This window comes from Scyliorhinus torazame, chromosome 16, assembly GCF_047496885.1.
Source record: "Scyliorhinus torazame isolate Kashiwa2021f chromosome 16, sScyTor2.1, whole genome shotgun sequence".
NCBI lineage: Eukaryota > Metazoa > Chordata > Chondrichthyes > Carcharhiniformes > Scyliorhinidae > Scyliorhinus > Scyliorhinus torazame.
The window spans coordinates 65,528,602-65,545,516 of record NC_092722.1 but is presented as its reverse complement, the minus strand read 5'-3'; the positions used below and the strand labels follow the sequence as shown (position 1 = coordinate 65,545,516).

The following is a 16,915-nucleotide window of genomic DNA, read 5'->3' as shown; positions in this document are numbered from 1 at the left end:
GTAACCACACTTAGGTTAGCAGAGAGTCAAACTCACAGAGAACTGTGCTAACTGTGCTACTGGTTCAATAAATCAGATTGAACTAACTTCACGGCATGGGGTATCTTTTGGCTAAAGCTGCATCCAGTTGCAGCCTGTGTTATCCCAGAGTACATAACACATCAGATATTATCTGCTCTTTATCACATTTCTCTTTTCCTCCATTATACCAGTCACTGCCCTGTCAGAGACTCCAGGATGAGCAGGGAGCCATATCAATGCAACTCTGCCAATCCCAGCAGACCGAGCCTGCGCACTGTGGCAAAGCGAACGGCGCCGAGCCTGCGCACTGCGGCCGAGTGGCCGGCACCGAGCCTGCGCACTGTGGCAAAGCGAACGGTGCCGACCCTGCGCACTGTGGCAGAGCGGCCGGCGCCGAGCCTGCGCACTGCGGCCGAGTGGCCGGCACCGAGCCTGCGCACTGTGGCAGAGCGGCCGGCGCCGAGCCTGCGCACTGTGGCCGAGCGGCCGGCGCCGAGCCTGCGCACTGCGGCCGAGTGGCCGGCACCGAGCCTGCGCATTTTCGCGAGTGGCAGATATTCGGCAATGTGACGGAAGGAAGTACTATTTCCGGTGGAGAGGTCGGGAAGTGGTGCGAGTCCTTGGTGGCAACCGGCTGTTTGGAGATGGCGGGTGTCCGGCAACTGAGGAGTGGGGGAGTTGGCGAGCGAGTGAGCTGCGACAGGTCAGTGTGGGGCTCGGCGCGGTGGTCGGAGAGGCCGGGGCCGGTACCCTGAATCAGAGCCAGTCCGCAGCTGTTCGACTGTGGAGGCATCACACGAAGTGCGGATTCTGCGGAATGTTGTGATAGCTGTTAAATGTTGCCCGTTTTTATCCCTCTCTGCAACTGTGAATGAAGAATGAATTTTGTGTCCAGCTCCCTTCCCTTTGCAGCTCGGGTACCGGCCCAGGTGATTTGTTTAAAAACGTGTTGCTGCTGCACTGCCCCCAGTAAATGTTTCACACACGAGGAAAGGCCAATTCGAGAGGTGGTGGCTTTGGAACTCTCTGCCTCATGTGGCGGTGGAGCCAGGACCACCGAATATTTTTAATGATGTGGAAATGCCGGCATTGGACTGGGGGGAACACAGTAAGACGTCTTACAACACCAGGTTAAAGTCCAACAGGAATATTTTTAAGGCAGAGGTAGAAAGATTCTTGTTGGGCGAAGAAATCAAAGGTTATTGGTGGTATCTGGGCAATGTGGAACTCAACACAAACAGACCAACCATCGTCTTATTGAATGGGAACAGATTTGGGGGGCTGATTGGCTATCTTCTACCCCTATTTCCTGTGTGTGATGAACGGTTACTGCCTTATCATCATGTAAGGTGATGTCCCCTTTAAGACCTGGCTTGGAACCCTGGGGACTCCGCCTCTGGCTCCGCCCATCTGTGAGCCATATATAAAGGGCTGCCTCATGGGCTGTGCAGCAGTCAGCACATGTCTCAGCTCTAGCATAGTTCTTAGTCTAATAAAGCCTTCTTTACCATTTACACGTCGTTATTGAGGGTACCTCACTATGTTTGTAAGTTTCACTTGACTTATGTAAATAGTAAGTTTATACTTGAGTCCAAAAGCAATTAATATAAGTTATTTTTAAAAAAGGAGTAACTCCACTCTCCCGACTGCCCAATAATCTTTGACTCATTGTTGATCAAAAATTTTTGTAACTCAACCTTGAATACATTCAGTGGCCCAGCCCCCACTGCTCTCTCTAAAACACAATCAGAATCACAGAATAATACAGTGCAGAAGAGGCCCTTTGGGTCATGGAGTCTGCACTGGTACATGAAAGACACCTGACCTGCCTAGCTAATCCCATTTGCCAGCACATGGCCCATTGCCTCGAATGTTTTGAAGTGCCAATTGCTAGTCCAGGAACTTTTTAAAGGACGGGCAACCCACCTCTACCATCCTCCCAGGCAGTGCATTCCAGACCATCACCACCCTTTGGATAAAATGTATTTTCCTCAAAACACCCCTAAATCTTCCCCTCACCTTGTGGCCCCTCGTAACTGACCCTTCAACTAAGGGGAAGAGCTGCTCCCTATCCACCCTGTCCATGCCCCTCATAATCTTGTACACCTCGATAAGGTCACCCCTGGGTACTCCAAGTGTGGCCTCACCAAAGTTCTGTATGCCGACATGACCTTGCTTTTGTAATCTATGCCTCGATTGAAGTGCCCCAAGTGCCTTTTTCACCACCCTATTAACCTGCCCGTCTGCCTTCAGAGATCTATGGACAGATAAGCCAAGGTCCCTTTGATCCTCAGAACTTCCCAGTGTCAGCCTATTCATTGAGTACTTTCTTGTTAACTTACTCCTTCCAAAGTGTATCACCTCACACTTTTCAGGCTTAAATTCCATCTGCCACTTTTCTGCCATTTGACCATCCCGTCTATACCTTCCTGTAACCCAAGACACTCAACCTTACTGTTAACCACCCGGCCAATCTTTGGCATCTGCACACTTACTGTTCATCCACACAGTCTCTGGAAGAGAATTCAAGTTTTGTCTGGGCGACCCCTTATTTTCAAATTGTGCCCTGGTTTTGGATGCCGTTTTGAGAGGAAACGTCCTCTCCACATCTATTACTTATCTTACTTTTGGGGACTGAGGGATGTGGCTGGTGTGATTTTGCTGATATTGGTTAAGGTCAGTTATATCTTCTTGAATGGCAGAGCAGGCTTGAGGACTGAATAACCTACCCCATTCCTATTTTTTAGGCTAACTCTTTCAATAACTTACGAGGCAACAGATCCTTAACTTCTTGTTCTGTTTGAAAGAGGAGGGCACCTCTGTCAATGCAGCATTCGATCTATACTGCGTTTCGATCGTAATGTTGACTTTGAATCACCAATATTCATAGAATCACGACAGTGCAGAAGGGGGCAATTCGGCCCATTGAGTCTGCAACAACCCTCTGAAAGAGCGCTCTAACCAGTCTCCCGCCCTATCCCTGCAACCCCGTAACCCACTTAACCTCCACATCCCTGGTCACCTGAGGGGAAATTTATCATGGCCAATCCACCTATCCTGCACATTTGGATTGTAGGACGAAACCCACGCAGACACAGGGAGAACGTACAAACTCCACACAGATAGTGACCCAAGGTAGTGACCTCCTGGCGCTGAGGCAGCAGTGCTAACCACTGTGCTACCATATTCTAACCAGAAGAGTATTGTGATGAATGTAGGAATTTCAGATGTATTGTGTTATAGGTTTAATAATATTTATAATAATATTTATTGTCACAAGTAGGCTTACATTAACACGGCAATGAAGTTGCTGTGAAAAGCCCCTAGTTGCAACATTCCGGTGCCTGTTCGGGTACACCGGGAGAATTCAAAATGTCCAAATTACCTAATAGCATGTCTTTCGGGACGTATTTGTGCAGTAAGGGTTAAACACCTGGATTTGTCTGTGTGTGTGTGTGTGTGTGTGTGTGTGTGTGAGACTGCTGCAGTCATGTTTTAAAATAAATTCGAATTTGAAAGGTTGGGAGCCAGCGGTGCAATTAAAGCAGAGTAAAAAGTTTGGGTTAATGGAATTTTGTTTTGATTGACTCGCTGTGGAGTTAATTAGATTTCAGCTTGGTAAGATGATGCTGTTGATGGGTGGAGCTATGGCATCAGGCAGTTTGCAGAAAGCAGGTCAGTTATGAGCTGAATGAAACTGTGGCCAGAAGTGAAGCAGTTTGCTCGCACTGCAGTACAGTTAAAAGAGATCAACAGTCTTTCAAGCAGTGCAGACTTGTCTGAGAACAAGGGGAGCTGAAACAAGCTGAGAAGCATCTTCTGATGAAATGCAGTCAGAGTTTCTGCATGATTTGGGCCTTTTCTTCAAAGCAGTGTCGAACGATCTTTCTTTCTCAAAGAACATCTCTGTAAAGCATGTATTCCGGAGTGCCAATGGATTAATGGTGGATTGAAAGCTGAGTTGTTTTTTCCCCCTTGTTGTTTGAGTGGTAATAAAGCTATCAGTTAAGGGTATTGTATTCACTGTACTGATTAACGTTGTTTAAGGGGTAATTGTAAGCTATTTTCTGGTGTGATGTTAAATACTGTGTTCGTAATTAAATTTGTTTTAATATACCACATCCTTATTTCTTTGTGAAATCATTGCTGGAGCAAGGCATCCTTTCTTCACAGTCTTACAAAATGAAAAGAAAAATTGGGGTTTCTGTCCAGTGTCTAGACACTGTTGGGCTGTGGTCTGGGATTGCAATAGTATGCCAGTCATGCTGAGCTACTCCACCTACATGGGCACACAATTACATATAGTAGGCCTGTGCTTCATTGTGAACAAATCCTGAAAATTTCATCAGAAGCAGTAAAACCTCTGAATTGCACACGAATGTCAGATGTTGTCCTGAGTGTTCCGTTTAACTTTTCAGAGAGTCCACACAACTCTTTTGAAATTCCTGGCTAGCATCTTGTTTCTTTTAGCACGGTGGTGCAGTGGATAGCATTGCTGCCTCACGGCGCCGAGGTCCTCGGTTCGATCCCGGCTCTGGGTCACTGTCCGTGTGGAGTTTACACATTCTCCCCGTGTTTGCGTGGGTTTCGCCCCCACAACCCAAAAATGTGCAGGCTATGTGGATTGGCCACCCTAAATTGCCCCTTAATTGGAAAAAATGAATTGGACACTCTAAATTTAGAAGAGAAAAAAACGTTGCATCACCTAAAATGGCGTAATCACTGGTATTTCACTTCTTGAATTCTCCATGATTTTAATGGCATTCAAAATGAAGGCCAGGCCAGACAGCCAGAGAGAAATGAATCAGTGTGAGTGGGAGTGTGACTGCACTGATCAAACACTGAACATATTCCTGTGTCTCCACTTGCTTACTGTACAAGTTGTAACATTAGCTTCTGGTGGATGAAAAAATTGGTTAATACTGTTACCTTGTTTGGTTCTGGAGGCTAATGGACAAGATCATCAGGTCACTTTAGTGGTAAACCGAATTGGTTCAAGTGATTGCTGAATAAGGATCTGTCGTGATATGCAGTATTTTATATATGTAAAATTAAAACAAAACGTTGCTGATGCTGGATATCAGAAATTAAAACAAAGAAAATACTAGAAATACCATTGACGTAAGATATAGGCACAGAATTAAGCCATTCAGCCCATCGAGTCTGCTCTGCCATTCGATCATGGCTTTTATGTTCCTCAGCCCCAGTTTCCTGCCTTCTCCCTATTACCCCTGAGCCCCTTATTAATCAAGAAATCCCCATATTACTCAAGAACACCAGATTTGTTCTTGAGGTACTGTTACCTACAGGGCTACAGACCAAGAGCTAGAAGGTGGAATTATGCCGAATGGTTCTTTCTTAGAAAATAAAAACTAGGAGTTGGCAATTTGGCCCCTCGAGCCTGCTCTACTGTTCAATACGATCATGGCTGATCACATCAAAGCATCATCTCCACCGTCCTACCTGTTCTCCGTAACCGTTTAAACCATTACTAATTAAGAATCTATCTAACTCCTCAAATTTAGTCATTGTCCCAGCATCCACTGCACTCTGGGACAGTGAATGCCACAGATTAGCGACCCTTTGGGAGAAGTAGTTTCTCCTCATCTCTATTTTAAATTTGCTACCTCTTATCTAGAGATATGACCTCTTGTTCTAGAATGCTCTACAAGAGGAAGCACCTGCTCCACGTCTACTTTATCCAAACCTTTTGTCTTAAATACCTGAATTTGATCTCCCCTCATTCTTCTAAACTCTAGAGAGTATTGGCCTAAACTGCTCAATCTTGGGTCTGGCAGCATCTGTGGAGGAGTGGCACCGTAGCACAGTGGTTAGCACTGTTGATTCACAGCGCCAGGGTCCCAGGTTCGATTCCCGCTTGGGACACTGTCTGCGGAGTCTGCACATTGTCCCTGTGTCTGCGTGGCTTTCCCCCAGGTGCTCCGCTTTCCTCCCACAAGTCCCCAAAGACATGCTGTTAGATAATTTGGACATTCTGAATTTTCCCTCCATGTACCTGAACAGGCACTGGAATGTGGTGACTAGGAGCTTTTCACAGTCACTTCATTGCACTGTTAATGTAAACTTACTTGTGACAATAACGATTATTATTATTACAGAGTTAGTGTTTGTTGGGAGTGCAATGAAGGTTCACCAGACTGATTCCTGGCATGGCAGCATTGTCATATGAGGTAAGATTGCTTCAACCAGGCTTGTATTTACTGGAGTTTAGAAGAACGAGAGGGGATCTAATTGAACCGTATAACATTCTGACAGGGCTGGACAGACTGGATGCGGGGATGTTGTTTCCTCTGGCTGGGAAATTTTTTTTGGGTGGGGGGGGGGGGGGGGGGGGAATTATCTAGAACAAGGTCATGATATTGAATGGTGGAGCAGGCTCGAAGAACCAAATGGCCCACTCCTAGTTTCTATGTTTTTTTGACTTTGTGATAAACTGATCTGTTACAGAACACAAATCAATTATCATGAAATGTCACAAGAATCTTTCTTTACTATTTAAAGATGGCACCTGGAAGAACTATCCCGAGGAAGCTGCCTGACACGATAACAGCCTGACACGATGGAGCTGCCAGACTATGGCAGGCAGCTGATGCAGCAGCTGTACACCCTGAGAAAAGAGGAACAGTTCTGTGACTGCACCTTACTTATCGGAAACACTCAGTTTCGAGCACACAAACTCGTACTGGCCGCCTCCAGCTTGCTCTTTAAATCTCTGCTGGACAATACGGACACAATTTCCATTGACCAAGCTGTTGTCTGCCCGGCAGAGTTTGCTGTTCTTTTGGAGATGGTCTATACGGGGAAAGTTCCGCCAGGGAAGCACAACTTTACAAAAGTGGTTTCTGTTGCTGACAATTTGCAAATGTTTGATATCGCAGTAAGCTGCAAAAACATTGTAGCAAATCTAATGAAACACACTGTGGCAAATGAATTGCAGGTTTCTAGCCCTGCTGTAGGTGAGCATCTAGAGACACAAAGTGCAGCAGACTCAAATCAGTGTTGCACAATGCAAGAATCGGATAAGGTTGAGTCTACTCCTAATCTTACTGAAATAAATGGGGCAGCTGAGCAAAGCATGCCCCTGGAAGTATTAAACTGTACTGACGTTGAAGGCTTAGAAAGCACTGGAGATGCATTTCCCACTGAGGAGAATATTGTGTTTGGTGATACTGTTGATCCGAAACAAGGTGCTGAGCACCAAGAAGGTTTAGCAGAAAGCAATATCGGTAACATCCAGGATGTTAGTAATTCCTCAAGTTGTACTGAGGGTGGAGAAATGGTCAGTGAGCCAGCCACGGGGAAGCTCACAATATCAGGTACATCACAGTACTGTAAAGTTTCCATTTGAATTGATCTTTGTGACCAGAGTGAACAGATGTTTATCAATGAAATGTCATTTGGTGAGTTTCAGTCAATGAAACAGTCGGGTTCATAGGAAATGTCTCTCAAACATTCAATCAGAGATGGGAAAGGATCCTGATATGGTTACTAAGCCAACATTAAATGTGTGTGGCAAGTTCTGGTTCTTGTTTAATATTTAAGGTCAACCTTTGCAGCAATATTAATATATAATTGTTATTGGTTGACTACTTTGGGGATGATTGCTGCAGGGTGAGACCACATCTAGAGCACTGTGTGCCGTTTTGGTTTCCTTGTTTAATTAAGGAAGCAATTCAGAGAAGGTTAATTCAGCTGTTACCTGGGATGGGGAGGAATTTTTTATTTGTTCATGGGACGTGGGCGTCGCAGGCTGTGCCAGCATTTATTGCCCATCCCTAATTGCCCTTGAGGGGCAGTTAAGAGTCAACCACATTGCTGGAGGTCTGGCGTCACATATAGGCCAGACCAGGTAAGGATGGCAGATTTCCTTCTCTAAAGGACACCAGTGAACCAGATGGGTTTTTACTACAATCGACAATGGTCATCACGAGACTTTTAATTCCGCATTTTGCATTGAATTCAAATTTCACCATCTGCAGTGGCGGGATTTGAACCTGGGACCCCAGAGTATTCTGGGTCTCTGGATTACTAGTCCAGTGACAATACCACGTCGCCACCGCCTCCCCCAATGAGGAAAGGTTGGACAGGTTGGGCCTGTATGCATTGGCGTTTAGAAGATTGAAAGGTGATCTTATTGAAATATAAAAGACCCTGAAGGAAATTGACAGGATAGATGCTGAGAAGATATTTCTCTTGTGGTAGGGACTAGAACTAGGGGGACACTGTTTAAAAATAAAAGGTCTTCCATTTAAGCTGGAGTTGAGAAGAATTTTTCTGAGGGAACTCTCTTACCTGGAGAGCAATAGGCAGTCATTGAATATTTTTATGGTTGAGGTAGATAGATTTTCAACCAGCAAGGCAGTCAGCAGTTGTCTGAAGTAGGCAGAACGTGGAGTTGAGGTCACAATCTGATCAGCCATGATATTATTGAATGAAGCAGCAATTTCAAGAAGATAAAGGGCCGAATCCTGCTTCTAATTTGGATGTTCGAAATTGGCCCTCTAATGTTAATTTATGAATTCTGCACTTTTCGAAGGTCTGTGGATACTCTTGACGTCGTTGCCCAATCCCTGGAATCCCTACAATGCAGACGGAGCCCATTTGGTCCATCGAGTCTGCACTAGACCCACTCCCCTGCCCTATCCCTGCAACCCCACCTAACTTGCACATCTTTGGACTGTAGGGGGGGGAGCTGGAGCACCAAGAGGAAACTCACACAGACACAGTGAGAAAGTGCAAACTCAACACAGATAATCACCCAGAGCCCTGCTAAGCACCGTGCCACCGTGGTTCAGTAGAATGAAAGAGTTTGAATTTATACGCTGACTGTTCTGTTTCTCCAGGATTTCCCAAAGTCCGTGAAATATTTTTGAAGTGTTTTAGGTGATAGAGGTAGTAGGTTTTTGAGATGCCGTTGATGTTGCTGTAATAATAATAATCGCTTATTGTCACGAATTAGGCTTCAATGAAGTTACTGTGAAAAGCCCCTAGTCACCACATTCCGGCGCCTGTTCGGGGAGGCTGGTACGGGAATTGAACCCGCGCTGTTGGCATTGTTCTGCATTACAAGCCAGCTATTTAGCCCACTGCTAAACCAGCCCTTGTGCCCTGTGCATCTTGTAGATGGGGGACACCACAACCACAGGGAAGAAGATGGTGATCGGAGTGGCTGTTTTAAAGTGATGGATGAGATGTTTTGTCCTGGGTGATGCCTAACTTCCTGAGTGTTGTCTCAGTTGCCTCGTCCAATTATGAATATTCCATCACGCTCCTGACTTGTATCTTGTAGATGGTGGAAAGGCAAGAGTCAGGCAATGGAACATTGTTTTTCCTGTTTCGAATCCCTTAGCTTTGGCTATCAGACCTGCAGTTTTTGTGCCTTTTACGTTCCATTGTTCCTCCTGGACACGGGACATCCAGATTGGCTGGCTAAAAGGCAACTGTAAACGCTCTCCTTTTCTGTAGGAAACCAAGTGCCAGAACTGGAAAGATTGAGGTCGTTACAGATTGTAACACTGTTAGTATCTCGGACATGACAGTACAGCGCTCACCTGTATCTGATCACCCCCTAAGCGAGGTGATTGGTCAGTGGTGAGTTAATGCAGGTGCTATTGTTTTAATTCATTTGTTTTACGTTGGCTAAAAGCATTGAGCTGGATTCTCCGCCCCGCCGCGCCAGATTTCTGGTTCAGCACGCCGGCGGGATGCTCTGCTTCGCCGCCTGGTCAATGGGGTTTCCCATTGTGGGGCAGCCCCACGCTATCTGGAAACCCCCGGGCTGCCAGCAAAATGGAGCATCCCGACGGCGGAGAATCCAGCCCATTGTTTTTTAGCATTGTTTTTGCATGTTTTCAGGGCATGTTGATATTCGTGTTTACATCATCAAAAGTTTGAGCAGTGCATGTTCTGGGAGATGTTTCAATTAGCCTGTTGTGTATAACCTGTGCCGAACTTGGATTTGATTTTGCCATTATAACATGAAGCTTCTGCAGAAATAATGTTGTTTTTGTCTCTGTGAGCAGAGGCGCCCAAGAATCTCACAGAGCAAGAGTTCCTTTTGCAGCATAGACATGACCTGGCAGAGGCTGTCCAGGATCTACACGTCTTAGTGGATTTTGTAGTTAAATGTGATGACATCCCGATGGCAGAGAAAAAGGTATTGATCAGTATTTGATATCCATGTTTCAAATAATAGTCTAATTTTCTCCTCTCCCTGCTGGTTACTCTCACTGCACCCCCCCCCCCCCCCTCCGGACCGCCAGCCAGAACCCTTCCTACACACAGGAAAATGTTGCAGTCCCAGCCTTGACGTTTTCCTGATGAAATTTGCTTGCTCAACTCCTACTTCACTTGCTCCATTAAAGAATGGCATAAACTCTTTCAATGTGAGACTGGAAGGTGATCATTGTGAAGGAAATATTTCTATTGCTAAAGATGCATCACCAGGCTTCCAGTATAGTGACTGCATGATAGAAGCGTATAAATGTTGATTATTTTACCTATGTATAGATTTGCGACAATGGAAATAGTTAAATCCCGGGATAGAATGTAGTATGATTAACCGAGCCTAATCGGTATCCACCTGATGTGTTCTGCTTCAGGTATTCTTAGACTGCTGTAAAGAAGGAGAAAGTGGTGACGTTTTCTGCAGGTTACTGGATAAAGTTACAGAAGAGAAGACTTTGCAACTAGAAACCCTGATATTTGTGCTTGAACAGAGCAAAGAAGCTTACCCCAGGCTGCAAACTGTGCTTCAGAACTTAAACCGAAACCTACCCATAGAACGTTTAATATTAACTGGTGAGTTCCTGCGTCAGTAACTAATAACCATTTGGTAATACAGAAGTTGAATGCAGCTAGAAAAAAGACACATGCTGTCAAAGTTTTTTGTCTTGCACTCATCAGGACATATGCAAAAATGAAAATGCTAAAGAGAAAAATGAAAATTCAAAAACGAAAAATGAAAATTCCAAAGAGAAAAATGAAAATTCCAAAGAGAAAAATGAAAATGCCAAAAGAAAAATGAATATATACATATGAATATCTATAGCTTCTAGCAAGTGTACGTCAGCTACATTATTATTAGCTCGACTGAGGGCACTTTTAATTGGTTGTTAATTTAATTCCTAGTACTAAGTGCTGCTCAATCATGGAGTCATATCTAACTTGCAGTTTAGAGAATGCATGCTGGGCGTTGGAAATTATGTTCTGAGTTTTGCAAGCATGGTATCGTGGCACCCTGGGCAAGTGTGCGGGCAATGCCCAACGACCGATAAACTAGTCATCAGGTTTGTAACTTAGAGGGATGAAATGTCATTGCAAGGACATTTCATCTCAAGATATGTGAGATAAACCACAAACCACACGCCCATTCTTCCTTCCCTTCCCACCATGTAAGTTCCCTCAGTTTTACATCTGCCACTTATCAGCACTTAAACACGTGACAATACATCCGCAATAATATTGTATTTTCCGGGAACATGGACAATTTTTACATTGAAAGGTTGCAGAAATAAATTCCAACGGAACAATCTTGTCTTCAGAGCTTTAGATTTTTCACAACCACAAGCGGTTTATTGTCTGTGTACTGAAGGTAAAGTCGCCATCGTCCAGATCACCTTACGCTGCTTTCCTCTTTGAGGGAGAGAAATGACTGGTGCTGATTTAACCTGAGGATCACCACACCTCAGTTGAGAGGCAAGGTTGAGAACGCGAGGCCTTCATGAATAACGGTACAGGAATTGAACCCACGTTGCTGGTCTTGCACTGCATCACAAACCAGCTCACTGAGCTAATCCAGCCCCCATGTCCGGCATGATAATAATCAAAGCCTGTTCTGTGTAGTCTAGGTTTTGCTTATTATAATGCCAGACATGAACTTCAAAATGCTGAAGAGCTAGTGGTGGCTTCCTTCTCAATGGTGGAGTACTTCCTTTGGCACAGACTTAAAGTTTCTTTGAAAAGTATCCCACCAGTTTCTCTATTCCTGACTCGTCATCCTGTAGTAACACTGGCCCCACCCCCGGGTTGCTGGCATCCGTGACAATTTTTTTAAGGGTTTGGGAAAATGGGGAGGCCAATTTTCTTACCAATATGGCCTTCAATTTCTCAAATGCTGATGGCATTCTGTGAACCATATCATTTTTGCTTGTTTCTGCAATATATTAGTCGAGGGTTCCGCTATGGTACTAAAGTTGGGGACAAACTTTCTATAGAACCTGCACATGCTTCGGAACCTCATCATCTCCTGTTTTGGGAATGGGGAAAACTAGTAATGCCCTTACCTTGCCGTTCTGAGTACTACTCATCCCTGTCCCAAAAAGTGCCCTAAGTAGGTCACTTTTGCTTTGGCCAACTTGCTTTTTGCCAAATTGATGACAAATTCGGCAACTACAATTGTTTAAATAACTCCTCCAGTTGTCCTCCGTGCTCCTTCCATGTGCCATTGTAAACTACCACTTTGTCCAAATAGACCACATAGATAGGCACCCTAGCCACTACTTGATGTATAAGTCGTTGAAATTTAGCTGGTGCATTTTAAAATTCAAACGGCGTCAGTTTCCACTGATACAATCCCCTTCAGAGTCACAACGGCAGATATCGATTTAGCCCTGGGCGTTAAAGGAACCTAAAAATATCCCTTTGATAAATCGATTTTCGAAAGTCATGAGGCACTACCTATCCTATCAATTCAGACCTCCAACCTGGGAATAGGATACAAATATGCTTTGGTGATGGCATTGACCTTTGGTAGTCTATACAGAACTGGGTTGGCCTATCCGGCTTGGGTACTAACGTGACTGGCAAACTCCAGATACTCTCATTCGGCTCCATTAAATGATTCTCCAACATGTATTGGATTTCCGCTCCTATCCGAGCTAGTTTCTGTGAGTTCAGTTGATATGGATGCTGTTTTATCGGGTTGGAGTCACCTACTTCTACCTCATGCCCAGTTAATGTAACGCAGTTAATGTAACGCACCCTGGTGTGTTCCGACAAACTTTTTTGTACTTTTGCAATAGCCTTATGAAATTTTTTTTGTTGCTCCTCTTCTAAGTATGCAAACTCGGTATCTAATTTGCTAGTCGTACCACAGCGGGGTCGCCCTAAACTGTTGACCTCCTCCCCTTCCTCACTCTTACTAAATCTGTCCTCTTCCACCACTACTACCACTTGACACACTAGTTCCTTCCTATCTTCTTCCCCAAGATATTTTTTCATCTTACTGTGGCATAATTGGCCCTTCTTCCTCTTGTCCGGGGTATCTATTAAGTAATTCACCTTCTTCGCCCTCCGAATTGCCTTATAGGAGCTGCTGATTTCATTTTCAAAGACAACAATACCAGTACCTCATCTCCAGCCTGGAATGTTTTGGACCTGGCACGTTTGTCTGCCCACATTTTCATTCTTGCTCCCGAAACTTTTAAATGTTTTTGGGCTACCTGAAAAGCTCTTGTGAATCTTTCCAGAAACTTGGGCATATAATCCAACATTGAAGATTCATCTTTTTGTTTTAGAAACTTCTCTTTCATCAACTTTAAAAGACACTGTACTTTATGGACATGGACCAATTCAAAGGGGCTAAATGCAGTAGATTCGTTCAGAGAAGCCCTAGTGGCAAATCGTAAAACAATCCATTCCCTTGTCTCAATCTTTGGACATTCGTGGCAATAGGCCCTAATCATGGTTTTCCAAAGCTCCCGGAGTTTGTGGATGATAGGTGATCGACTGTAGGGGCTAGTTTAGCACAGTGGTTTAAACAGCTGGCTTGAAATGCACAACAAGGCAGCAGCGCGGGTTCAATTCCCGTACCGGCCTCCTTGAACAGACACCAAAATGTGGCAACGAGGGGCTTTTCACAGTAACTTCATTGAAGCTTACTTGCGACAAGCTATTATTATTAGTATTATTATTATTATTAGTCGCTTGAAACATGAACTACAAATTATGCCGGGTAAGTTTTAGACCTATACTTTTTATCCACTTGCCAATTCAATTAACTTATCTTTTCCAAGCCCTTATAAATAAACCAAAGACTGGTCCTTCATCTGAAGAAAGGCTCTAGCAGCTTCCAGAGCCATCCTGTTATGGTATTGCAAACTTGGTGCCTCTTTATTATATACTGGACTACAAATAGTTGGGTTCTACCGTTCCAAAGATCCCGGACCCGAACCCCCGCAAACTATCTCATGTGACCTGGGCTAGTGCGTGGTCAATTCCAGCCCCACTTGACCCAGAGTCGCAACACAGGTGAAATTAGATTTTAAAGTACCCAAGGTTTTGGTTGAGCCCAATAAACTGCTGCAGTCATCAAGTTTGTAACTTTAACACAAATAACCTTTTCTTCTGTTATAATTAAACTGACAGAAAATACAACTGACTGTCTACCCCTTTTGGAAAGGGAAAGAAAATATTAATAAAAATAAAAGGATGAGGATATTTGATGCACTGGGATGACGTCTAGTTTGTGCCTTTCTGAAGTTCAGGTTTTCGCTTTGGTGGTAATTCCTTGATGGTTTTCTCTGGCAAGGTTGTTTACCTTCTCTGCAGACTCAGAATCATTTCAGATTTACAGCAAAACTGCAATAGATCAGGTCTTTCATTTCAGCAAGCAGGAGAGAGAGAGAAAGAGATGGTGTTTCTTTCACTTTCAAGGTCTAACACTTCTGTTGGGTTCTTTCATAAAGCATCACACAAGAACCAATCACTGACCATTGTCAGGCAGAACACTGTCTCTGGCCAACCCGCCGGTTGCCAGTTAATCAACTGAATCGACATGATAGAATCCCTACTGTGCAGAAGGAGGCTATTCGGCCCATTGAGTCTGCACCGAATCTCTGAACAGCACCCTATCTAGGCCCAATTCCCCGCTCTATTCCCGCAACCCTACTGAAACTTTGGACAATTAGGGGCAATTTATCATGTCCAATCCACCTAACCATGTCTTTGGACTGTGGGAGGAAACCGGAGCATTTGGTACGCAGACACAGGAGAATGTTCAAACTCCACACAGTCACTCGAGGTCAGAATCGAACCCAGTCCCTGGTGCTTCCCCAGAGGAAGCAGTGCTAACCACTGTGCCACGATGTATCCTCCGCAACCAGTTCCTAAGATCTACCCGATGCCGAAGAGTCTGGCTTCTCCTCTTCCAAACACGAAGCCTGCAAATAGATTTCTGGCATACAAGTTGTTTCATCTTTGAGTCTTCTGCTTAAAGGCACATCCCGATTATGGGTCCGTCCACAGACCAAAATAAAACAAATGGGAACTAGGAAATAAATAGGAAGGACTTCTGGAATAGGTTGGTTGAGTAAGCTACCTATATTCATGTACTGGATTTGTCCTCTGCAGGCAAAACAGATATGTCCAGATCGTGCAGCATTTGAACAAATTAAAGCAGGGGGGGGGGGCAATAGCTCCCTGGTGCATTTGCTAGGGCGGCACCTTGACGAATCAGAGTCGACTTGCCAGCCAATAAGCACCCCTTTTATCGTGCGGTATAAAAGTTCTTTTTGAAATTTGGCATTCTTGCACCTGTCCTGATGGGTGCAGGAAGAAAAGCTTTGACAGCATGTGTCCCCTTATTTTCAGGAACACCAGCAACTTCTCTACTAACCAGTAAATTTGTATTAAATTTGGGATTCGTTATGTTCAATGGTTTAACCTCTGGTTTGAGTAGGGCATATAAACCTTCTAAGAGGAGGTTTTTCCAAAGCCATATTAACTGTGGGTTTCATTGTGTTGACAGAAAACGGCTTGTTAGCACCACAATTTTGAATTATATCTCTGAAGTTTAGTTCATAGTGCTAAAATAAGTGAAAGGAAAAAATATATAGTTGCTTACATTTATGTTGCGCCTTTTCTGACTTCAGGATGTTTCAAAGCGCTTTGCAGCCAATGAGATACATTTGGAAGTGGAATCACTTTTGTAATTGAGGACACACAACCAACTTGGGAGCTCATGTAATCAAAAATGTGACAGTGATGAGACTTCCTCACAGGTGTTAGCAGAGGGATACGTTTTGGTCAGGGCAGGGATATGGCGCAATGAGATTAACTGTTCTTGACATCAAGGCAGCATTATACCGAGTATGACGTCAAGGAGCCCTCGCAAAACTGGACTCAATGGGAATTGGTGCAGGGGGTGCATCCGTTGGTTGAAGTCATACCTGGCACAAAGGGAGACGATTGTGGCTTTTGGAGGCCAACCATCCTAGTCCTAGAATATTGCAGACTGTTCAGTACCGTTCGCAACTCCTCAGACATTGAAGAAGTCCATGTCCATATGCAGCAAGACCCCTACAATGTTTGGGCTTGAGCTGATAATTGGCAAGTAACTTTTCCACCACACAATTGCCAGGCAATAAGATCTACAACAAGAGAGAATCTAATCATCAATGCACACATGATGGGTCAAATGGCCTCCTGCACCAGAACAATTCTGTGATCGCCCCTTTACTTTCAATGGCATTACCATCCCTGAATCCCCCACTGTCAGCATTCTGGGGTTACCATTGACCAGAAACCTAGCTGGAACTAGCCATCTAAATACTGCGGCTACAAGAGCAGATCAGAGGTTTGGAATTCTTTGCTCCCAATGCCTATCCACCATTTGCACAGCACAAGTCAGGAGTGTGATGGAATACTCCCCACTTGCCTGGATGAGTGCAGCCCCAACAACGCTTGAAGCTCTACACCATCCAGGATAAAACAGCTCGCTTGATTGGCACCCCATCCGCAAACTTAAGCATTCACTTTCTCCACCGCTGACGCACAGTGGCAGCAGTGTAGATACGCTGCAGCAACTTGTCAAGCCACCTTTGACAGCCACTTCCAAACCTGCGACTTCTACCAAGAAAGGCAGGATATAATT

General features: G+C 44.6%; 1 protein-coding gene across 7 annotated transcripts in view; it reads left to right on the top strand.

The window, feature by feature from the left end:
- The first annotated feature begins 581 nt into the window (after positions 1-581).
- Positions 582-16,915, top strand: part of zbtb40 (zinc finger and BTB domain containing 40) — a 113,312-nt gene continuing 96,978 nt past the window's right edge. For 5 of the 7 annotated variants that reach the window (XM_072478586.1, XM_072478588.1, XM_072478591.1 and 2 more), the window contains exons 1-5: positions 582-724; positions 6,141-6,212; positions 6,544-7,358; positions 10,065-10,198; positions 10,644-10,842. In XM_072478586.1, the coding sequence (XP_072334687.1) occupies positions 6,602-7,358; positions 10,065-10,198; positions 10,644-10,842 (1,090 nt within the window). In that variant the 5' untranslated portion in view covers positions 582-724; positions 6,141-6,212; positions 6,544-6,601. The remainder of the gene's footprint in view (positions 725-6,140; positions 6,213-6,543; positions 7,359-10,064; positions 10,199-10,643; positions 10,843-16,915) is intronic. The other 2 variants (XM_072478590.1, XM_072478587.1) reach the window with 2 other exon arrangements.